This window comes from Fonsecaea erecta (assembly GCF_001651985.1).
Source record: "Fonsecaea erecta strain CBS 125763 chromosome Unknown Scaff2, whole genome shotgun sequence".
NCBI lineage: Eukaryota > Fungi > Ascomycota > Eurotiomycetes > Chaetothyriales > Herpotrichiellaceae > Fonsecaea > Fonsecaea erecta.
Genome location: NW_017387245.1, coordinates 408825 through 429972, shown reverse-complemented (window position 1 = coordinate 429972; position 21148 = coordinate 408825). Strand labels below are relative to the sequence as shown.

General features: G+C 54.4%; 9 protein-coding genes across 9 annotated transcripts; 5 read left to right on the top strand and 4 right to left on the bottom strand.

The window, feature by feature from the left end:
* Positions 1 to 328: 328 nt before the first annotated feature.
* On the bottom strand, positions 329 to 2133 carry AYL99_01920 (hypothetical protein; the record flags this gene model as incomplete). Its single annotated transcript, XM_018833436.1, has 3 exons — positions 329 to 561; positions 638 to 971; positions 1030 to 2133. The coding sequence occupies 3 exons, from the start codon at positions 2131 to 2133 to the stop codon at positions 329 to 331; spliced, it is 1671 nt and encodes a 556-aa protein (XP_018696060.1).
* An 852-nt stretch (positions 2134 to 2985) lies between these two features.
* On the top strand, positions 2986 to 3690 carry AYL99_01919 (hypothetical protein; the record flags this gene model as incomplete). Its single annotated transcript, XM_018833435.1, has 1 exon — positions 2986 to 3690. One exon carries the CDS (start codon positions 2986 to 2988, stop codon positions 3688 to 3690), a length of 705 nt encoding a protein of 234 aa, XP_018696059.1.
* A 350-nt stretch (positions 3691 to 4040) lies between these two features.
* On the bottom strand, positions 4041 to 5726 carry AYL99_01918 (hypothetical protein; the record flags this gene model as incomplete). Its single annotated transcript, XM_018833434.1, has 1 exon — positions 4041 to 5726. One exon carries the CDS (start codon positions 5724 to 5726, stop codon positions 4041 to 4043), a length of 1686 nt encoding a protein of 561 aa, XP_018696058.1.
* An 822-nt stretch (positions 5727 to 6548) lies between these two features.
* AYL99_01917 (hypothetical protein) lies at positions 6549 to 7419 on the top strand (the record flags this gene model as incomplete). The annotated part of the gene is made up of 2 exons (XM_018833433.1): positions 6549 to 6874; positions 6921 to 7419. The coding sequence occupies 2 exons, from the start codon at positions 6549 to 6551 to the stop codon at positions 7417 to 7419; spliced, it is 825 nt and encodes a 274-aa protein (XP_018696057.1).
* An 870-nt stretch (positions 7420 to 8289) lies between these two features.
* AYL99_01916 (hypothetical protein) lies at positions 8290 to 10198 on the top strand (the record flags this gene model as incomplete). Its single annotated transcript, XM_018833432.1, has 5 exons — positions 8290 to 8386; positions 8444 to 9189; positions 9246 to 9265; positions 9388 to 9780; positions 9877 to 10198. 5 exons carry the CDS (start codon positions 8290 to 8292, stop codon positions 10196 to 10198), a joined length of 1578 nt encoding a protein of 525 aa, XP_018696056.1.
* A 571-nt stretch (positions 10199 to 10769) lies between these two features.
* On the top strand, positions 10770 to 11904 carry AYL99_01915 (hypothetical protein; the record flags this gene model as incomplete). The annotated part of the gene is made up of 2 exons (XM_018833431.1): positions 10770 to 11361; positions 11420 to 11904. The coding sequence occupies 2 exons, from the start codon at positions 10770 to 10772 to the stop codon at positions 11902 to 11904; spliced, it is 1077 nt and encodes a 358-aa protein (XP_018696055.1).
* Positions 11905 to 12036: 132 nt separating this feature from the next.
* AYL99_01914 (hypothetical protein) lies at positions 12037 to 12945 on the bottom strand (the record flags this gene model as incomplete). Its single annotated transcript, XM_018833430.1, has 1 exon — positions 12037 to 12945. One exon carries the CDS (start codon positions 12943 to 12945, stop codon positions 12037 to 12039), a length of 909 nt encoding a protein of 302 aa, XP_018696054.1.
* A 2479-nt stretch (positions 12946 to 15424) lies between these two features.
* On the top strand, positions 15425 to 17533 carry AYL99_01913 (hypothetical protein; the record flags this gene model as incomplete). The annotated part of the gene is made up of 1 exon (XM_018833429.1): positions 15425 to 17533. One exon carries the CDS (start codon positions 15425 to 15427, stop codon positions 17531 to 17533), a length of 2109 nt encoding a protein of 702 aa, XP_018696053.1.
* Positions 17534 to 18855: 1322 nt separating this feature from the next.
* Positions 18856 to 20708, bottom strand: AYL99_01912 (hypothetical protein; the record flags this gene model as incomplete). The annotated part of the gene is made up of 2 exons (XM_018833428.1): positions 18856 to 20443; positions 20500 to 20708. The coding sequence occupies 2 exons, from the start codon at positions 20706 to 20708 to the stop codon at positions 18856 to 18858; spliced, it is 1797 nt and encodes a 598-aa protein (XP_018696052.1).
* Positions 20709 to 21148: the final 440 nt, after the last annotated feature.

Here is a 21148-nt window from a genome sequence, read left to right as displayed (position 1 = left end):
CACCGAAATTACCGTAAGGACCACGAATGTCTGATCAGGCCGGCCTCCGGGATTAGGTCTTCGACATCAACCGTTAGTTGCTGCATGCTGCATGTTAAAGGCGTCTTTGCCTTCAATGCGTGTTACCCTACCGTGCAGCCTCGTCACGTCACGCAAAGAACGAAAGAGCTTCGGACCCTTGGAAGACTGATTGTCCAGCTGCAGAGAAGAAATCAACCTTCAAATTGGAGCTTGGAAGTGGTTAGCTTGTGGGAAGAAAGGGACCATGGAGGATGTGTAGAAGTATGCCAAAGACTCGGAGTCCAGGAGAGTGAGGCTAGCTGTCTGTCTAGGCCGTCTTCAAACAGTTGTCGATAACCTCGCACATCTCGAGGATCTTCTCTTCCTCGAGCCGCCGCCCCACAATCTGCAACGCCACGGGTGCTCCATGGTAGAATTCCGCATCGTAGTCCTGCTGGATTCGGCCGTCGATGTCGCTCAGTGGCTTGAAGGTGCTCATGTCGCGGGCCTTGTCGAGTTCCTTGTCCGCAAAGGTGACTGGAAAGGTACAGGCGCCGAAGTCTAGTTCGACTCTGGTCAGTATAGCACACCGAACATATCGGGGGCAACGAGACAGCACGGGTTCAGAGCTACTTACCCAGGAAGTTAACGAAGCCCGTATAGCCAACGTATAAACTCTGCTTTTGTGTCTGACCGAGTCGAGGAGCTGCCCATGGCGACACCGCACAGATAAGACCGTCCAGTCGTGCTTTTCCGTCCGTGGCGGTCGCGTTCCAGCGGTCGAGGTATGCTTTCTGCAGCTCGTTACGCCGCAGATTCATCATCCGCATCTTTGTTGGTCCAAGTTCGCCCTCTCCTGCAGCGGCCGCCAGTGCATAGCCTTCCATACTCGGGAAAACCGGTTCTCCCCAAGGCTGAATCAGGTCCATGATTGCAGCGCCACCCAGGTCGAAAAAGGCCGCTTGGAGATTCTAGAATTGTCAGCGAACGAACTCGGCCATGCAGAGAACATGATGTGCCAACGCATACCTTGACAATTGCTTCATGATCTTCGGTGGACCACGGAATCACTTCGTGGCCTTGCTTCTCAAGTGCAGCCTGAGTCATCTTCAGAGCGCGCTCCACGGGTGGGTGGACGTGAACAAGACCGTCGTTCACACCAATCAGACCGAAACGAAGTTTCCGCCCCGGTGGTTGGATCACATTCTTTCTCCACGGAATGGGAATAACTTTGTGGTCATAGTCCCAAGGTCTCGCGGCCTCGGACACGAGGGCTTCAGAGTACAGTTGGAGCGTTTTCAAAGATCTCGCCATCGGCCCGTTGACTGACAGGATATATTCTTGACCAGCTATGCCCGGCTTGGTCCCATAATGCGGATAGCGACCAAAGCTGGGTTTCAAGCCGTACAGATTACACCACGCGGCAGGGATACGGATGCTACCGCCGATGTCTGTGCCTATCCCCAGGGGCGAGGCTTTGAAGGCTAACAGAGCCCCTTCACCACCACTAGATCCTCCGGGTGTCAGGTATTTGTGTAGTGGGTTCCGGGTTTCTCCCCAGATATTGTTGTTGGTTTCAGCCATCATCATAGCAACGGGGACATTGGACTTGACATAGAAGACGGCACCCAGATCGCGTAGCATGGTGACCAGTAACGAATCTTTTTCAAGAGGCTCGTTGGCAAAAATGGCCATCCCGTTGCTCGAAGGATGTGGTGCTGTCACGAAACAGTCTTTGAGCGAGATGGGCAGACCGTGGAGAGGGCCAATGGTCTTCCCTGTGCGCTCAAGGTAGTCATCGAGATACTTTGCTCTCTCGATCGCTTCTGCATAGAGCACCTCAGTCAAGCAATTGGTCAACTCCTGGGCCAACGCGGATGCCTTGCAGAAGGCTTTGGCGACTTCCAGTGCGGCCCATTCCTTGGTTTGAATCTTGTTGAGGATCACGTCGGCCTCTGACTGGATTATCTGACGCTCGTCGTCGGTGTAGTAGTCAGATTTGAGTGCATACTCGGTCAGATTCTTAGGCAAGTCGGCTTCATTCCATCCCGGGGTCTTGTAGAAGGCAGCGATGTTGGCCGCCCTCCTCTTACGAGCTATTGCTGAGGCTTCCTTGTAGTCACGCGTCGCCATCCTCTACCTTTATTTGATCAGCAGGACAGGACGAGAAGGTCACCAGGAAGGTCGAGCTGGATGAACCATACGACCGAGCATTTCAAGCAATCTAGTTCGCGGATTAGGGCGTCGGCTGCGATCTCGGAGTCAGCGCAATCAGTGGATGGCGTCTATCTCGCGCAAAATGAGTATTGGTTGAGATGCGGCATTGGGATCACTCGTAGTACCGAGGTGTTGCATTTAACCGTTGATGTCCGAGAAGGGGGATTTTGGTCATTGCTGTCGTCCTATCGCCACTGCGCCACAGCGCTACATCATTGCTGATGGGTGATTGGTGTTTCGGCCATGACGCCGCACCACGTGACCTCCTGCGCCACAGACCTTTGGTGGATGGGCCAAGCCGGAGAAATCGATGAGTGATCGGCCGGAACATCTGACATCTGGGTAAACGAGGGGGCTGGAGGCACCCACGAGGGGCTGGGCGCTGTGCGTAATAGGCATCTTTTTCGGACTTGGGGGGAGCCGGGTGACCACTCAGAGGGCACGAGGCACCCGGGAATGGGCGAATCCCCTCCCAAGGAGGGGTTCTTCTGGCCCTTTTGCCGCGGGGCTCAGCTGCGTGAATAATGGCTGGGGGGCCCGGATTCACACTCATCAGCAACACTGCAAGCTGCGGTCTGGATTCCTTCGAGCTGCGCAAGCTCCTTCCACATCTCTTCTCTTCTCACCTGGTATAAATCCTCCTTTCTCTCATCGAATTTTATCCATCTCCCCTGCTATCCAGCCCGTCAAAACACATTCACTACAGGATTTGAACCCTACTGTAACCCTTATCCTCCACTTAGCATCCTCACCTCACCTCACATCACCATGTCTGGTCCCTACGATTCCTACGGCGGTGGCCAGGGCTACGGCGGCTCACAGTACCCTCCGCAAGGATATGGTGGCGGTCAAGGCTACCCTCCTCAACAGGGATACAGTCAACAATATCCGCCACAACAAGGCTACCAACAATATCCCCCTCAAGACCAAGGCTTCGGCCCTCCTCGCCGACAAGATTCCTTCGGCCCCCCACAAGCTGGTGGCTTCCAGCACGGTCAGGCGGGCTACCAATACGGTGCCTACGATGCCAGCAACCCACAAGGCCATTCAGGCTACTACGGCAGTAATGCCCCCCAGCAATACGGTAGCAACGATGCCTACTCCCAGAACCAAGCATACCAGCAACAAATGGCCCAGCAAGGCGGTCAACAACAACAACAAGGTCAACAGGGCACAAGCCTGCCACCGGAAGTGGCCAACCACCAGTTTTCTCCGCAGTCGTCTGACCCCAATGCGCCCAACTACGATCCCAACGCTCCTCCGATGAATGAGAGCGACCGTGGTCTTCTCGGCGCCATCGGTGGCGGCTTCGGTGGTCATTTCTTGGGCAAACAGGCCGGCCACGGCTTCCTCGGCACGGTTGGCGGTGCCATTTTTGGTAGCATGGCTGAAGACTTTTTGAAGGACAAGAAGAAGCAGCATCACAGCAGCAGCGGTGGCGGCAGCAGCTGGGGCGGTGGCAGCAGATACTAAAATGATACATTCAGCAGATTTGCAGCAGCGACGGCTGCATATGGTGGTGGGTTCAACGAACGGGACGGGTCTTTTGGAATGAGCTGATACAGAGAGGAACAACTTGGTCACGACTCATGACGAACATTGCTTGTACTTGATTCAGTGCTTGTTATTTGAATGCATCGGAGACGTCCTGTACGTTTCATCAACGAGGATCGTACAGGACAGGAAGGATTCTGCTTTCCATAAAGAAATTGAAGACATTATCCAGTTTGTGTTGCAATTGCGTATCTCAGTCTGATCTTGATTTCTTCTTCTCGTGTTTATATATATACATATATATATATACTAAGGCCAACCCTACCATCTTACAGGCGTGCTGTCAAGTCGTTCGATTCTGCCGCCGTCCCGAGTGCGTCTCCTTTCTTCTCTCCCAAGCCCTTGAACCCAATATAGTCGTTGTTAATGACCCTGTTCACATTCTCGTAGAAGGCCTTCAAGCCCCCGAAGTAGAAGCGCAGGGCGTACTTCTTCCCGGGGATGTTCTGGCCAAAGATCCAGCTGGCCGTCTCCTTGAACAGGCTGCCCTCGGCGATGCGCTCGCACTCGAGACACCACTCCTTCTCGGCCTCGGGCGTCACCTCGACGACGGGCGTCGGGCCCGCCGCCGGGCTCGCCCTGCGCAGCTCCTCGGCGCGGGCGATCAGGCGCGTGTTGAGGTCGACGTGGGCCTCGAGCGCCGGCGGCAGGTTGGTGAAGGGACCCTGGGGCCCCGTGATCATCAGCAGGTTGGGGAAGTTGGGCACGGCGACGCCCAAGTAGCTCGTTGGGCCGGTGGGATCCCAGTACTCCTTGAGCGTGAGGCCGTCGCGGCCGCGGATGCGGATGCGGTTGTAGTTGCCCTCGATGGCGTCGAAGCCCGTGGCGAAGATGAGGACGTCGAGCTCGTGCAACCGGTCGGTGGTCTGCACGCCCTGGTCCGTGATGCGCGTGATGGGCGTCTCCTGCAGGTGCACGACGTCGACGTTGTCGCGGTTGAACTGCTCAAAGTAGCCGCCGTCGCACAGCGGGCGGCGCGCGTAGTAGTCGTGCGGCTGCAGCTTGCGCGCCTTCTCCGGGTCCTTGACGATCTGGCGGATCTTCTTGCGGATGAACTCGCACGCGGCCTCGTTCGCCTCGCGGTCCGTGGCGATGTCGCAGAAGCCGCCGAACATGAAGCGGAACCCGTTGCCGGCCTCCCACAGCCGCTCGAAGATGGTGTCGCGCTCCTCCGCCGACGTCACGGACTTGAACGGGATCGTGGACTCGACGAACCCGAAGCCCACGGTCGAGTCTCGGACCTGCTCCCAGATGGCGTCGTAGTTGGCGTTCACCCACTGCCGGTAGTCGGGGTCGACCGGTCGGTCGCCGCTGGGCACGCTGTACTGAGGGTGGCGCTGGAAGCAGGTCAGAGACTTGACCCGTGATGCGATGTCCGTGATGACCTGGACGCCTGTCGAGCCGCAGCCGATGATGCCAACACGCTTGCCCGTCAGGTCGAGTCCCTGGGGCCACTTGGCCGTGTGCACCTTCAAGCCCCGGAACGAGTCGATGCCCGGGATGTCTGGATAGTTGGCTTTCGACAGCAGGCCCAGCGCGGTGACGAGATATCGCACTTTGAGATTCTCTCCCGTGCTCAGCTCGATCTGCCAGTATTTGGAGGTATCGTTCCAGACTGCCGAGAGGAGCTCGGTGTTGAACTGCATGTCTTTGCGAAGGTTATGTCGCTCGACCACATGTTCCAGATATGCCAGGACATCAGGCTGTTTGACGTAGTGATGGCTCCAAGGCCAAGTGCGCAAGTCCTCTTTGTCCCACGAAAACCGATAGACGAAGCTTTCTGTATCGCTCATGGCGCCCGGGTAGCGGTTCCAGTACCACGTGCCGCCCACGTCGCCGGCCATATCGATCACCCTGACGGACAAGCCCATCTCCCGCAGCCGATAGAGCTGGTAGATGCCGCCGAATCCTGCCCCGACGACCAGGGCGTCCATGTCCGTCACTACGTGCGCCATGTTGATAATGGAATGAGCGAGTGAATCACTTCTCGAGAGCAGGTTGATAGAGTATTGTCACCAAAACCAAGGATGTTCAGAGAGAGGACAAAGGACGTAGAGATCTGGACCAGGGTGAAGGAAAAAACAGCCTGGGTATCTGATATCAGGCGGGGTTGTCGCTAGTGGATGCGTTAGCGATGTGCTCTCTGTATCGACAGGCTCCATCATCCTGATCTATCTTTTAGCTTGTCGGGTTTCGAATGCCGTGGAGAATGGGGATTCTCGGAAATTCCCAGATGGTGGGGGAAGAAGGCCAGTCGAGATGGCCCATTCCACATATTCAACGGGCAGAGTCCATAAGCACTCAGTCTTCCCGCGTCTGTGTGCGTTGGCCTCTTGATGACTCGAGGGCGTTCGTTCTTCGAGTAGGAATGTAAGGCAACAGAGCAGTGGTGTGCATGTCGTCTGGACCATGTTGTGGGACTGTTGGGGCAAGTTGCTTGGGGGTTTTTCGGGTCCCAATACGAGGTACAAGCTGCATGGAGGCGCCGTCGACACTGCATACGAGTGGCTGGCCCTTCGCTCTTCTCATCCTCGGCCCGGCGACATCGACATCTGCACATCGTCCCCGCATCTCGACAAAGGTTGTAGTCACATGCAGGTATACAACTCCACGGTGGTACCAGTGTGACGATCAGTGGTGCATGATGAGCTGTCTGGCGGTGTCCTCCGTGCAGTCCTTCTTAAATGCGAGGTAGGTGCTCGACGTGACTGCTAAATTCGACCTCATCAGCTTCCTGCTCTGCTGTCACCCCTCGGTAGGTTGAGAATATGGCCGCCATGGCACAGCGTGTGGCCTTCATTACCGGAGGCAGTGGTGGGATTGGACGAGCCACCGCTCACAAACTGGCCAGTCGGGGCATCTCCATCGTGGTGGCCGACATGGACCAGCAACAAGGTGCAAAGGTGTCGGAGGAGGTGGCCAAGAAGTGGAATGTCAAGACCAAGTTTCTCCAGCTCGATGTCACGCAGGAGCAACAAGTCAAGGATGCCATCGCCGCGTCGACAGAATGGACAGGGCGCCTCGACTACGCCGCCAACTGTGCCGGCATCTGCGAGGCCATATGGGCTGAAGAGGAAAGCATTACCACCGAGCTGTTCGAAAGGTGCGATGCTTGACACTGCTGGAGGGCACTTCTGACACCATCATAGAACATACGCCATCAACACCAAGGGTCTGTGGCTGTGTCAGAAATACCAGGCGTTGCAGATGAAGACCCAGGATCCTCGTCCGATCTCGTTCGAACCGGCATGCCCTCACAACATTCCAGGACAGCGAGGTTCCATTGCCAACGTCGTCTCCATCTCTGGCCTTCAAGCTGCCGGCCTGGCAGCATACACACCCTCCAAGTATGCTGCCATTGGCGTGACCAAGAACGGAGCGAAGTTCTATGGGCCAGACGGGATCCGCGTCAATGCTCTGTGTCCGGGGTGGACGTTGACCCAAATGATCGTGAAGTCGATGGGCGCCGAAGGGACGATCGGGTCAAAGGAGAACGAGGAGTCTCCGGTCAGTAAAGCGATTGCCCTGCGAAGAATGGCGTTTGCTGAGGAGCAAGCAAACGTCTTGAGTTTCTTGTTGAGTGACGAGAGCAGCTACATGAACGGATCGCTGGTGGTGAATGATGGCGGCTTCCACGACATCCGGTGAGAGGGAGCATAGATTCGTCTAGATCGTGCAAATAGAGGTCTATCGACACCTGTCGCTCATAGATCTAACCAGACTTGTGCATTCGAACCTCTGCTGTAATAGACTACACCGCACGGCGAACTAGAAGGCCACTCTGGGGAGGGCATCTCGTATTGTTTTAAAGCTAATTCCAACGCTTCGTCTCCTTCAACTTACACACAACTTTCTTTCTACTCACCCATCCAACAAGGTGGTCCAGCAACGGGCCCTGTCTACACCAACTAACTGGTTGTATAGAATGAGTGAAAATCTCGAGAGACGGACAATTGAATGCCAGGGATTTCTACGTTGACGATCAATGTTGCTCATCCCTGGCATGCTGCGGTGACCAATTTCTATCACACTATTCATCGTTCTTCTCCTTCTGCAATATGACTACCCAAACCTCGAGTCAGGAGTGCAAATGAAAGGCCCTCCTGTATGTCACAGGACCTTGTGCATTGTACCAGGCCGATCAACTCCACAGCTCCGCAACTTTCGATATGGGGATCCAAGGGATGTACACGACACCGGCGTCACGGCCTCCACAGTCCCCGCACAGAGACGGCGATTCTCCTGATAGAGCTACTGGTATACTAGGCTATACACACCTGTTGGGTCACCAAAGCGTATAGCCGGATCCTATGAGGAAAATTCTCCAGTACGGGGTGCTCCAGAGTGGACTTGAGATGCAGACCATCCCACGCAACAGCCTCTCACGGGAAATGAATCCCCCAGCAGGCCTTGTCTGCTGTTTGCATATATCCGGCGAATACCCATCATCTTCGCTATGATCTCTCAGAATTTCTGTACACCTGATCTGCAAGACCGTTACAGTCGCTTCCTCACAGTATGTCGGCCTTCAATAGAGGCTATGCTGGATCGCTCAAAGGATTTTGGCTCCAAGCAGCCATCACCTTGTGCTCAGCCTGGGCCTTCACCCTCTTTGGTATCTTCTACTCTAGAAGTGTACAATGAGCTCGCTGCTGACAGTGTCGTGTCCTAGGATATGACCAAGGCGTCCTGGGCGGTCTCATCGCCCTCCCTACTTTCCTGTCAGCGAACCACATCGACCCCAATGCGGCAGATCTGCAAGGCACGGTCGTGGCGATCTACGACATCGGCTGCCTGACTGGATGTATCATCTGTGGGTTTGTTGGACAGCTGCTCGGTCGCCGCCTGTTCATTGTCATCGGAGGACTCCTCATCTGTCTCGGAGCTGGACTGCAGGCTGGAGCCCACGGTACTTCGTATCTGATCTCGGGACGTGTCGTTGCCGGCCTCGGAATGGGCATCATCACCGTGATGGTGCCGGTCTGGGTTGCTGAAACGGCTAAGGCAAAGACTCGAGGTGCCTTAATCGCGGCTCAGCTTTCGATCGTCATCCTGGGCCTCACAATCGCCTATTGGTTTGACTACGGCATGATTCGCAGTTTTCCCGACACAGAGGCCGTCTGGCGCCTACCGATCGCTTTCCAGGTCGTCTTCATCTTGTTGACCTTTGCCATGATCTTCTTCCTCCCGGAGTCGCCCCGCTACCTATACGCCAATGGCCAGATTGCTGACGCCGATCATATCATGGCCCGCATTTACTCTGTTCCACTTGACAGCCAGGTAGTGGCCAAACAGCGTTCCGATGTGTTTGCAGCGCTTGAAGCGGAGAAGGAGTACAAATTCAATTTCAAGAACCTGTTCTACGATGATTCTCCGGTAAACACGACCTGGCGGCTGTGGCTGGGTGTTCTCGTTCAGGTGAGGGAGTCTGCAACATCTCCCGGGACAGGGTTGATTAAGCTAACACTCGACAGTTCTTTCAACAAATGGATGGGTGAGTAGGATGTCTTTGCGGTGTCTGCTGCCACTTCTCAAATACATTGAGAGGGGGTACTGCCTCTTCCCATTTCTTCCAGTCAAGAAGTATTGCTGACTCGAGCTCTTTGCCAACGCAAGCAACAATATTGTCTCGTACTACGCGACCTTTCTCTTCATCCATTCTCTCGGCATGTCGCAAAACCAGGCTGCTATCACGAGCGGCGGTGTGACCCTACTCTTTCTGGGAGGGACCGTGTCGACCATATGGACAATGGAGAAATTTGGCCGAAGATCGGTCATGTTATGGGGTGCCATTTTCTGCTCGACGTTCATGATCCTGTTCACCATTGGGCTCGCCGTCAATAACAACTCTTCCAACAAGCTTGCTGTCGTCAGCATCTTCCTGTTTGAGTTCTTCTTTGGAGCGTCCTGGTGCGATGCGCCATGGATCGTGGGTTATTTCCCGGATCATGAAGAGGACATAGCTAACTGTGGTGTCCAGTATGTTCCCGAGATCGCACCTCTCCATGTGTAAGTGACGTTCTCCTTCTCTGATACCCACCAGTCTGCCATGATCATTACCATGGCAGTAGAACTTGTAAACAACAAGTTAACGATCTTCTACAGCCGTCATATTGGTACCTCCATGGGTGTCTTCACCCAATGGATCATCACGTTCATCGTGGTCAAGTTTGGGCCGATGGGGATCCAAGCCTCGGGCTGGAAATTTTACCTGCTGTTCTGCGTGTTCAACGTCTTGGCCGTCCCTTTTGTGTACTTCTGCGTCAAGGAGACCAAGGGCCTGAGCTTGGAGGAGATCGATGTGCTCTTTGCGAAGGCAGAGTACAAACACGTGTTGGAAGCGAGACTTCGGGGTGATCCGGAGGCCGGAGAGAAAGGTGGTGTTGAGGAGCAGGAGGTCGCTCAAGAGACATTCGAGATGAAATAGATGTGCGCGCTGCGAGGATGTCCGAGTACGGCCGTCTCTCGAGCAAAGCAAGGAGCTTACAGCACCTAGAGACAAGACGAACCCTAGAAATAGAGTATCAAGGCTCACTATGGGTCCAGGACGTTATATCTTCGGGGGACAGCTCAACCGGCTTGATATGCTCTGTAGAGTCAGTTACCTGGATGTATTGCGTTGAAGTTTGACACTACCGGCTCAATCCATGAGGTCGCCCATCGTGTGTACTACGCAGCGTAGACCCGTGGTGTCTGGCTAACTCGAATCTCGTGTGCCGCCGTGGTGCTGGGAGTGACTCATTCAAACCAGCGTGTACTTATGTACTTGTATTTGGCCCCCAGCCACTTATCCACTTATGTATTCGTATATTCTCGGTCCCCCACAACTGTGGCTGTGGGTGATGGAGAGAGGATCCTGAGTCATTTGCTAAGCCAGCTTTCCGAGGTCTGTGCAGATGTCTATATATTTAATATTCAAGTGTCAGTGGCCATCCCTAGCAGTGTCTCATATCCCTCGTCATCGACGAACCAGCCTCGTTCCCATTCAAGATGTAATGATGGAGATATCAATCCACAATCCCTCGTTGGCCGACGAGATCTACGCCCTCAACGCCATCTACGGGGAGGGTCTGATCGGCGCGACCTTTTCCGACACGCACCACACGACCGTGTCCATCAGACTGCCCGGCCTCGACTATTCGTTTCTGCTCCGCGTTCTCAACGATTATCCCCAGTCATCCCCGCAGGTCCTCGGGGTCGACAGCCTCGTGGAGAGCACGAAGCAAGACGTCCAACAGAACGCCGTCTACCTGGGCGCCTGTGTCCAGGCGGTGCATTACCCCGAGACCGTCTGTCTGTACGACGCCATCGAGGAGTTCAAGACCGTGCACAGAGCCCTGCAAGCCCACTTCGGACAATCTGGAGATACGGAAGAGGACGCCCAGCACAAGTCGGCGAGGAGGGCCGCGATCCTGAAAAACTTGGCTGTGCGAGCCAAGTTGAAGGCGGAGACGAGGGGGCGCCAGGAAAGTGGCACGACGGATGCGCCGCTCGATGTCGTCGACTGTGTGGTTTGTATGGACCCGTTTTTCAGGGTCGACGTCGTGACCTTGAAGTGTCGCCATTCATTCTGTCTCGAGTGCCTCCGGGGTATGTAGATATCACCGTTGCTCACAGGCAGTACTTGGGGGCTAACGAGAGACTGCAGATGGTCTGCAGAACATGTTTAAGACGCGACACGAGCTGACGTGCTGTGGCCAGAGCGTGCCACTCAAAGCGATACGCGAACACGGGGGGCTGGACCCTGCATTGCTCGAAGTGTTGACCCTCTGGCTCCAAGAACTGCATACGGCGAACCCGGTCTACTGTCCGTGGGAGGACTGCCTGGCGTACATTCCCAGCTTCTTGGTCATGCAAGACTACGCCAGATGCCACCTCTGCAAGAGGAGGATGTGCATGGGCTGCCGGGGCAAAGAACACGGTGGGCTCTGCAAGCGCGACCACAAGCTGCGGGCGCTCGTCGTCAAGGAGAAATGGAAATTCTGCCCGTGGTGCGGACATCTCGTGGAGAGGAGGGAGGGATGCAACCATATGACTTGCGTCTGCTCCGCCCAGTTCTGCTACCGCTGTGGGAAGATTTGGGGGCGAGGCACGGCAGCCTGCGATTGTGGTCTTTTTGGACCACTCGACTAAATGACACATTGGGTCTGCCCAGAAGGTCACCGTGACCCGGCATGCAAAATGACAGCCTTGTCTTCTCAGCCTCAATCGTCGCACGCCTCATACTCTGGCCTGAACCACACGTCGGTCTGAACCGTTGGGGGTCTAGGCTTTCTGACGAGTCTCGTACTCCTTCCAGAACATGTTCATGGCTTCCGAGAACGACTTGGTCGGCAGACCGAGCACCTGATTTCCATACTCGGGCCTCCCCTCGTACTGGTTTCCCTGCGCGAACGTGCCAAAGGTCAACTTCGGCAGGGCGCTGTTGTCGCCATTCCGGACCTGCTCCTTCCCCTTCTCTAGCCACGATTCGTATTCGACGTTCTCGACCTGCCACCCAGGCACTCTCTGCTGCACGGCGTCCAGGATTTCCTTCTGGCTCGTGGTGAAGTCCTGGACCAGCAGGATCCGGTTCTTCGACACCTCGGGCTTCTCGATGGCCTTGACCACCGCCAACGCCACCGTGTCTAACGTCGTGGCGACGAACTTTGGCTCGCCACCGTCGATCAGCACGGCCTTCTTACTCTTCCAGTCCAGCTGGAAAAACCCAGAACCCACACCCATCTCGAAGAAGGCGTTGCAGCAGATGCTGGTCCACTCGAGCCCCGTGTCCTCCTTGGAGATTAGGTAGTCGCGCACGTCGTGCTTGATCTTGAACATCTCGCGCAGCTGGAGCAGCCAGTCCGGCAGGTCGTCCAGGCCGAACTCGGTGGGGAAATAGCGCTTCACTTTCGCCGCCAGGCAGGCGTCGATGAACTTGTACTGTTCATGCATGCCCATCATGGAGACGGCCGACACGACCACATCCACGTCCTTGAAGACCTCAGTCAGCTCCGTCACCGGGTAGTTGTCGGCCACACGCGCCACGGCGACCTCGTCGGCGAATCTCGCTGTGGACGACTGGCGGGACAGAGCTGTGACTTTGAACTTCTGCGGAGACGCCAGCAGGTGTTTGAGGATCAGGCTGCCCAGGTTGCCCGAGGCGCCGATTAGGCATATCCGCTGGAAGGCCATGATGTGTGTGAGAGAGACACAGAGAGAGAGTCGGTAGAGGGATGGATTGGGGAACTATTGTAAGGTCACCGACTGGATCAAGACGACGATGTTCCTGGCCGTCATGGAGATGGGGTCGGGTGTCGAGCTAATTAATGTACTCTTCTCTTCCGGGACATACCCTCAGATAATCAAGTCAGTCCCTCTGTCGTGCTCTAGTAATTATTACTCCACCATCGTTTTTCGGCAGATTGAAATGGGGGTTTGGAGGTTGGAGGTTGGATGTGGAGCGTGGGGCAGCCGGCGTGTTTAATGTCCTCGTCTGACAGCCCTGAAATCTATGGAGATGGCATAGAAATACAGCTGTCTGACAACTCCCGACCCCACCTGACCACCTTTGGGCGGGGAAAAGGGGCCATCAGCCTCGTCCTCATTACCACAACACAATACTTACAGTAGGTCCGCAAAAGTCACCGGACAAACCCCATTTCCCACCAAAACAGGTAGTTTCCAACAGCCGATATCTCAATAACTTATTATGGCGACCCCTAGTTATTTGTATGGTAGAATATACTGGATTATCTTGGCTTTCTCTACATGGTAATTATATATCTAAAAGCGTGGTGTACGAAAGGTTATACTATATAAAAGAAAGCATTAGGTTAAGTCCCATAGAAAATTAGATTTTTTGTATGATAACTAAACTAACTGTTCCTTATATAGAAGATAACTTTTCGACTATCGCGTTTTCAGATATATAATTAATAATTATAGAAAATATCCTACTATATAAATAACTAAGGGTCGCCATAATAAGTTAATGAGATATCGTCTGTTGAAAACTACCTGTTTTGGTGGAAAACAGCCTCTGTCCGGTGACTTTTGCGGACCTACTGTAAGTGTACAGTATAATATCATGAAAGGCACCATCACCCCCGGCACACCTGAGGCAATGACAATGGCTTTTCCTACTTTATGCACTTATTTCGTAGATGTTTCATATCTTTCGCGGGGTCCAAGACGAATGGTTCATTACACTACCACCTAGGCGGCAAAGAGTGGTGTGCTGGGGGTGGCACAATGCAGACCACTGTCAGAAGCACAGGTGACCAGAGAGCAAGAGGGTGTTCTCAATGAATAGCGAGCGGACTCGAAAGAGCTTGGACCACTGTGACCTCAGCTGGAAGCTTCTACAGAAAGCTCCTTACCACCTCCACACCCCCAGAGACCGTGATGGTAGTACAGCTGTGTGCTGGGCCACGAGGCTCGAGTTGCACAAGAGACGGAGGAGGGCAATACGAACAGAGCGGGCGACTGCAGGTCAACTCCATCGAGCTCGGGCGTGCTGTTATGAGAGACATAAGTAGGTCTCAGCCAGCCCTTACCTTGTCAGAGTCGAAACGGATTGCAGCTACAAATTTCCCCGGAGTGATTTTACTACATTGCCTCCGCTACAGGGCAAGCTGGGTGTCCGTCAGTCGGTTTCGTATTTTCATGGAGCGAGTGTTCCCGACGTCGAAATGAGCTCACACTGGAACATCCAATCTCTGTTGAGGCATCTGGACGTGTTCTTTGGACCGTCCGTAGGAGCTGAACAACCTTCCTGATTACGAACACGACAGATGTCATAAGGTGGTGAAAAGGGGGTCGGCCTTGTGCGTGCAGCCCACACAAAAGGCTGGATGACAAGCCTTAGAAGAGCACTAGGGGCCAGCCGTGGTGAGGAAACGATCCTGCGGGTGGATGATCCCATGAAGGTAGAGTTGGTTGTGTATTGTGATGGTTTGCAAGGAGGGGACCTCGGATTTGGTGGCAACAGCGGATTAAACTTCAGCCACATGTGTAGCCGCATCATCGAGGCTCAAGGGATAGCAATTGTCGATACGTCTTTCCATCCCTGCCGTTGTAAACTTTTGTACACGGCAATGTCCGGGATCCGCGTCCTCTGTGGAGGCATATTATGTCCCTGACCCATGTGAAACGTCGGGTTGAAGCATAACGCTACAACGTTTTGGCACGTTTCGGGTTTCAACTGGCCACATGGGTGTGAGTGTTCCTGGAATGTCTCCTTTGTCCCAGTGTTGAGAAGCAGTTCGATGTCTCTGTGACAGACACACAAGTGCTTAGTGTCACTCACTATTAACAGGTGTCTCAAGGTACGAGTACTCGGTCCGAAGGTCGCTGTCCCCCTTCAACCGGCCAAGATGCTCACGTGCCGCTCACGTGCACCTCACGTGCCCCCGTTTCAGCCCCCTTTTCGCACGCCGTCGCCGCAGCCCAGAAACTCCGCAAGCCAACCGTCATCCTGCGCAACGCCGCGTGCTTCTTACGTTGTGTTTCGTGTCGCAGTTGTCGCTCACTCTCATCCTCCCAAGTCTGTGACCGTCGACTTCCGCTCGTTTTCAGTCATGGCCATCTTCTGACATGACGACTACACTCTCTTGTCCTCCCCCTCCACTCCACTCTAGGCTACAACATTTCCTGTCCCTGATAGTCAGCTATGAGTGAGGATCCTTCTTTTGTCACTCTGACGCTCCAGCAGCGCATTGCCGCGTTGAATGCTGCCCATATTGGCCGAATACCTGGAGAGCTGCCCCGGCCCTCGTCTCACCCTCCTCCTCCGGTCCCTTCCAGGCGTCCCCTAATTGTCAAGCAAAACACCATCAACAACCCGCCGGAACAGCTCAATGGCTCCGTCACCGACTCACGACCAGGCAATCAAGCTGCTCCTCCACCTCCGGCGAGAAAACAGCCTCCGCCCCTGCCCTCGCGAAATCCCCCGCTTGAAGAACAGAGGAGGAGCTCGGTGACATCGATCAATTCCAGTGGGACAAATGACACAGCCTCCTCGAGGGCCACCACTACTCGTACCAAGTCTACAGACTCCGGCAGCCGAATCAAAGCACCCGCATGGGGCGAGTGCGAACTGCCTTCCCTGCCTCCTCGGAATGGTAATCCACATGTAGTCACCAGGAAACACTCAGACGACCGCCCCAAATATGTCAATCGAGCACCCTCAAGCACAACGCTTATTACCACATCCACCACTGCGGAAGCCAAACCTGCTCCTCCTCCACGGCCGTCCCTTCCACCGAGACTCCCATCCCGCAAGAATGAGACGGAACACCGGGAACATGCCGGGGATACTCAGCCTAGGAAGATGCCTCCCGTTCCCTCGGTCGAATCCATTGAAAAGGCGAAGAAAGCAGCATTCTTCTACAACAATCCAAAGGAACAACCACATCACCAGGAGCCGGTCGCTGTGATGGAGCCAGTTCAGCTGCTGCCAAAGGAGTCAGGGTCACTACCCTTGCGAGAGCATGGATTACCACCGCCAGCCAGGGAAAATGGACCCATCTCGTGGGCAGAGACCATGATGGGTCACTTGAGAGGTGCCCAGCCAGCTCCGCCTCCGGTTCCAAAGTCCTCTCGACCAGATCTCTCGGCCATACAGGCGACTAAGCCCAAATTTTCTGCGAGCACCGTTTCAGTAAATGGCAATCTGTCACCTGTGTCCAGTGTTTGTCTCGTTTGCCGTGACTTCTCTGGTCCTGATCATCAAGCCACTCTTTTCCCCAGAACTCAAGTTACTTCCTTGCAGACTTTAGCTCATCAACTGACCTCTCCATTTCCATCTCCAACCGACAAGGCACGCGCAATTTTTACTTGGCTGCACCACAACATTGCCTACGACGTTGTCAGCTTCTTCAATAACAACGTAAGAGGATCGACGCCACAGTCAACTCTGCAAAGTGGACTGGCAGTCTGTGAAGGCTATGCTGCCCTTTTCACAAACCTAGCAACCTACGCTGGTCTAGAATCTGTTGTCATTTCGGGTCACGGCAAAGGCTATGGATTCAATCCCCTCCCGCCAGGAGCACCTCTTCCCCCATACAATGCAGGCCATGCATGGAACGCTGTCAAAATCGACCATGGAGAATGGAAACTAATCGATGCTTGCTGGGGAGCAGGTTACGTCCAAGGCGCTGGTCGCCCTTACGTGGCTAAGTTCAACCCCGACTTCTTCACCATGTCGAACGAAGAATTTGCGGTGAAGCATTTCCCCGGCAACAAAGACCAGTTTTTCCTTCCTGGAGGGCGGCGCATGAGCTGGGAAGAATATATCGTGATCGACCCTGCCTGCTGGCCTGACATGGTCGAAGGACCTACGATATTTACAAACGCAAAGGAAGACTACTCGATTGGTGAGAAGACGGTATATCCCCGAGCGAGAAAGATCAACGTCCGGCAACCAGATAGTGTCCGATTCCAGTTTGGTCTCAGATGCGCGCACTGGACGTTGGAACGACACACACGGAAAGGGCCACCGCCTGTGTTCCTCGTCTCGATCAATGGAGTTGACGGCCGAGATAAGGATCTTGTGCCCATGGACTACTATCCCGGACCGATGGGACAGGGTGGTGATGTGTGGGTGGTGGACATCCCAGCTCGCCAGCTAGGGGCTCCGGGGCAGACCATCACGCTGTTTGCCGTTACGACTTTTGGTAATAGACAGGATGCTCGAGGCCTGACAGTGATGGAATTTCGCGAAGGGAAGGGCAGAGTTGGGATGGGATTTACGGGCGTCGCGGCTTGGGACTTGGTTTGATTTGCTGGTCTTTAGGTTTCTGGATTTTAGATTTTGTCTGCATTATCGGCATGGCGCTGGGGGACATTCGCACCGGGTGGGCACTGAGGCGCCGTGGAAACGGGCGCTGCGATTCTTGTTTGCAATTGGCATATGGAGACACAAATGGAAACAAATCCTGGCATGATATCCACCCCCTTGATACACGGGAGTCATTTTACCTGGCCCGATATCGCGGTTCCCGGGCCCGATGGACGCGAATGGTGGCGCAACCGAGCGAGGAAAGGAAAGAGAGAGAAAAGGAAAAGGGGCTCGATGCCATCTATCGATTCATGAATGAGAGCAAGGACGGAGGGGATGGGGGGGACATAATGATAATGAAAACCCAACAAAGATACCCATGTGCAAAGAGAGTAGGAACGGAACGGCCAGGACCTGTGTTGATAACGACGACGAGGAGGAGGACGATGACGGGAGAAGGCTCACTTGCCTGCCGTATTGTCAGTCTGCTGGACGAGAGTGAGAATGGTAGTGAGAGAGCTCGAAGACAGGAAATTCCAGTGCTTCACTGAAAGACAACTCTGAATCCATCCTGAGATAATAAAGAAATCTGATCGTAAAGGAGAGAAATCGGTGCTTCGAATTGCTCCTTCGTCCGATGGAAGGAGGAGGCCCGTGTTGCCCTGCTTGTGTTTTCGTTCTTCGCGCGTGGTACCCTTGTTCCTTGTCCCTTGCTCCCTTGCTCCCTTGCTCCTGGGACCATACCTACTAGGTATGTATGTATGCATGTATGTATGTACCGAGTAGATACTGATAACCCCCCATGTCAGTCAAAACCCACTCTGCCCGGAAATGCACCAAGGCTCGTTCGTAGTGGCGTAAGCAAATGTCATCCATATGCCATATGCCATACGAAATGGTCAAGAGTGAAACAATTGCCCAGCACAGCAGCGCAATGCAATGTAGTGCAACCCAAGAAAGAACGCCATCGCGCAAGTAAATGCAGCCCAGAACCAGAAAATGCGTATTGTGTCGCTCGCTTGCTGGAGGAAAGGCCTTGGAGGAAGAAGTTCAGTGGCGAAAAGATTCTCAGGACATCATTCTTATGATGCAGTTCCTCAAGCTCAACGCACCCGTACGTGGATGTCGCAAGGCTGTCTCGAGAGGAGGGTTCTCTCTCCAGCATCCTCCTCATTTTGCTCTTGAGTTTCGATGTCTGCACGTTGTTTGCCCTTCCCGTGGCGTATGCATCGTGTTGGCCCTTCAGAACAAACGGTGATCGAAACATTCACATCCACTCTTACCCTGCCTTGCGCCACCTCAAGTTCCGCTGCTGCCGCATGCTACACGACCACGTTTCTACTTTTCCATACCCTCCAGGCAACACACCAGCAGAAGATGGCCAAGCTCACACTGGCCGCACATCCCCAGGCCCATGCCGCGAAGCACAAGTAACCTCGGCATTCCCCATTCTCGACATCAGGAGAATGCGAACTCCCTGCTGAATAGCCAGCGGAATAAACGAGACTCCACACCGCTGCTCCTCCAGCAGGCATCATAGCCACCACACCCCAGTTCGTCGCAAAGTTTTCCACTCCCCATACCACAGAGATAATGATGGGCACGAGGCTGAAACACGCCCCGTAGCCTAATCCCACCAACGACGACGAAAGTGGGAACAAGCTAGGGTGCTGGGCCGTGAGCGCAGGAAGGGCGAGGTTTAGGAACGCGAGGAGAAGAAGAAATGCCGAAGGAATGAGCAGGACAAGGCGAGAAAACTGGACCCGGTTGCTGGGTGGCGAGTCAGGGTTTGAGGGAGGGGCGAAGAGATCGGAAAGTGTTCCCGTGAAGAGGCGCGCAAAAGTTGACGCGAGGGCGATGATGGAGACGTGTGTGCTTGCGTGGCCTGCAGGAGGACTTTTGACCCCGTCGCCACCGATATAGTTGTAATTTTCTGGCGTCAGAGATGGGATGATTGTGCCGAGATTGTTGATATATGCTTCTCCAGGTCCTGTGAGCAGGAAAAACCCAGCCGCAAGAAGCCACATCGTGCGGTCGGTAAGGAATGTATGGGTGGCATGATTGAGGAGCCAGTATTTCTTCTTCCGAAGGCGGCGGTCTTGATCACGCTTCTTGAGAACTTGGGATTCGGAGAGGTTTCGTTCAGCTTCGGAGTCCATGTCGTCGTCGGAATAGGAGCCAGAGCCCTCGCCAGACTCCCCATCATCCCCAATGGTGCCGTAGTTGATGGGGGTAGGAGCACGAGAAGTGTCGCGGTAGAATTCACTCTCGTCCAAAAGGCCGCTCCGCTCAAGGTTCTCCACTCCGTGGTCAATCAGTTCTTCCTCGTCCACGATTTGCAAGCCTAGCGTCCCAAGAAGACCGACACCAATCAATGTCCCGGCTAGGAAGATGAAATACTTGAAAACATCGACCTCGCCCTTGTGACCATTGGGTAGTTTTTCATAGAGCAAGTGTGCGCCAATCTGGGATTCCCACATGCCACTGAGTCCAAATGCCGCGATAGGTACAGCAAGCATGAAGCCCCGATATTTTGCATTGGCAAAATTCTTTGCGCATGTGGCCACGGCGGAGAGGTACATGCAGCTAGTCCCTGCCCCAATGCCAATAAAAGCAATAATCATCACCCCGAACGGCCAGCCGTGGCCTGGTTTTGTAGCGTCCGAGGGAGGGCCTGACTTGTAGGTATAGGCAGCCAGGAGATATCCCATGCCAAACAAGAGAGAGGCGAGAAGCGACAAAGGCGGTGGTGAGTAGCGGTCGCACAGATATCCAAAGAGAGGCACTGGAAGGTACATGGCCAACTCGGCGGTGATGGAGACTGCATTGACTCGAAGTTGCGTGTAGTGAAGATCTTGAAGGAAACGAGCGCCGTAGAGGGAGAAGGAGGTGATTGATCCTGCACATAAACTACACGCAAATATGAGCTCTGGCTTTACCTTCGGTGTCGTGTGCATATATCATACCAACTGAGCACCGCGCAAACGAAGCTCAAGATTCGAATCACCTCCCTGCGCATGGCTATGCGATCTCGCTCGAGGATCTCCTGGGCGACCTGGCCCATGAAGTCAAAGTCCTCATCGTCGAGTCGAGGGCGCGACCCTGACGACCGGCGTCCACGTTTTCGATTGGTGTCGAAGTCAAGCGCAGCGATGCGAGGGTCAGAGGGCGGCATCTTCTGAGCGGGCGAGTGCAGAGTCGAGGCAACAGTGAGCCCCTCCACCGCAAGACTTTAACAAGGCAAAATTGAAACGAATTGCACGATCATAATGATGAGTGGCCCTCGAATCACCGTCGCGACGCCATCTTCGACACGTGGTGCCGTGCCGTGCCAGCTCAACAAGGGATGCAGGGTGAAACGGGGGGATTGAAGGAGGCCTGAGGATGCAATGGCAGATGCTCGGGACTTGGGCGCGGGCCAATGACCGATGACGCAATTCGCGAATGCGCGGCGACACGTGACTAAACCTCTATCAAAGCAAACCCAGAAATATGTTTCGAGATGTCCGACGGCAGCACGCACATACAGATACACTCGGTGTTTGCCTTCTCGCTCTGAGATTATCTATGGTACAGGGACACTCGTCTGGATCCGTCCAGGCCCTTTCCCTCCAC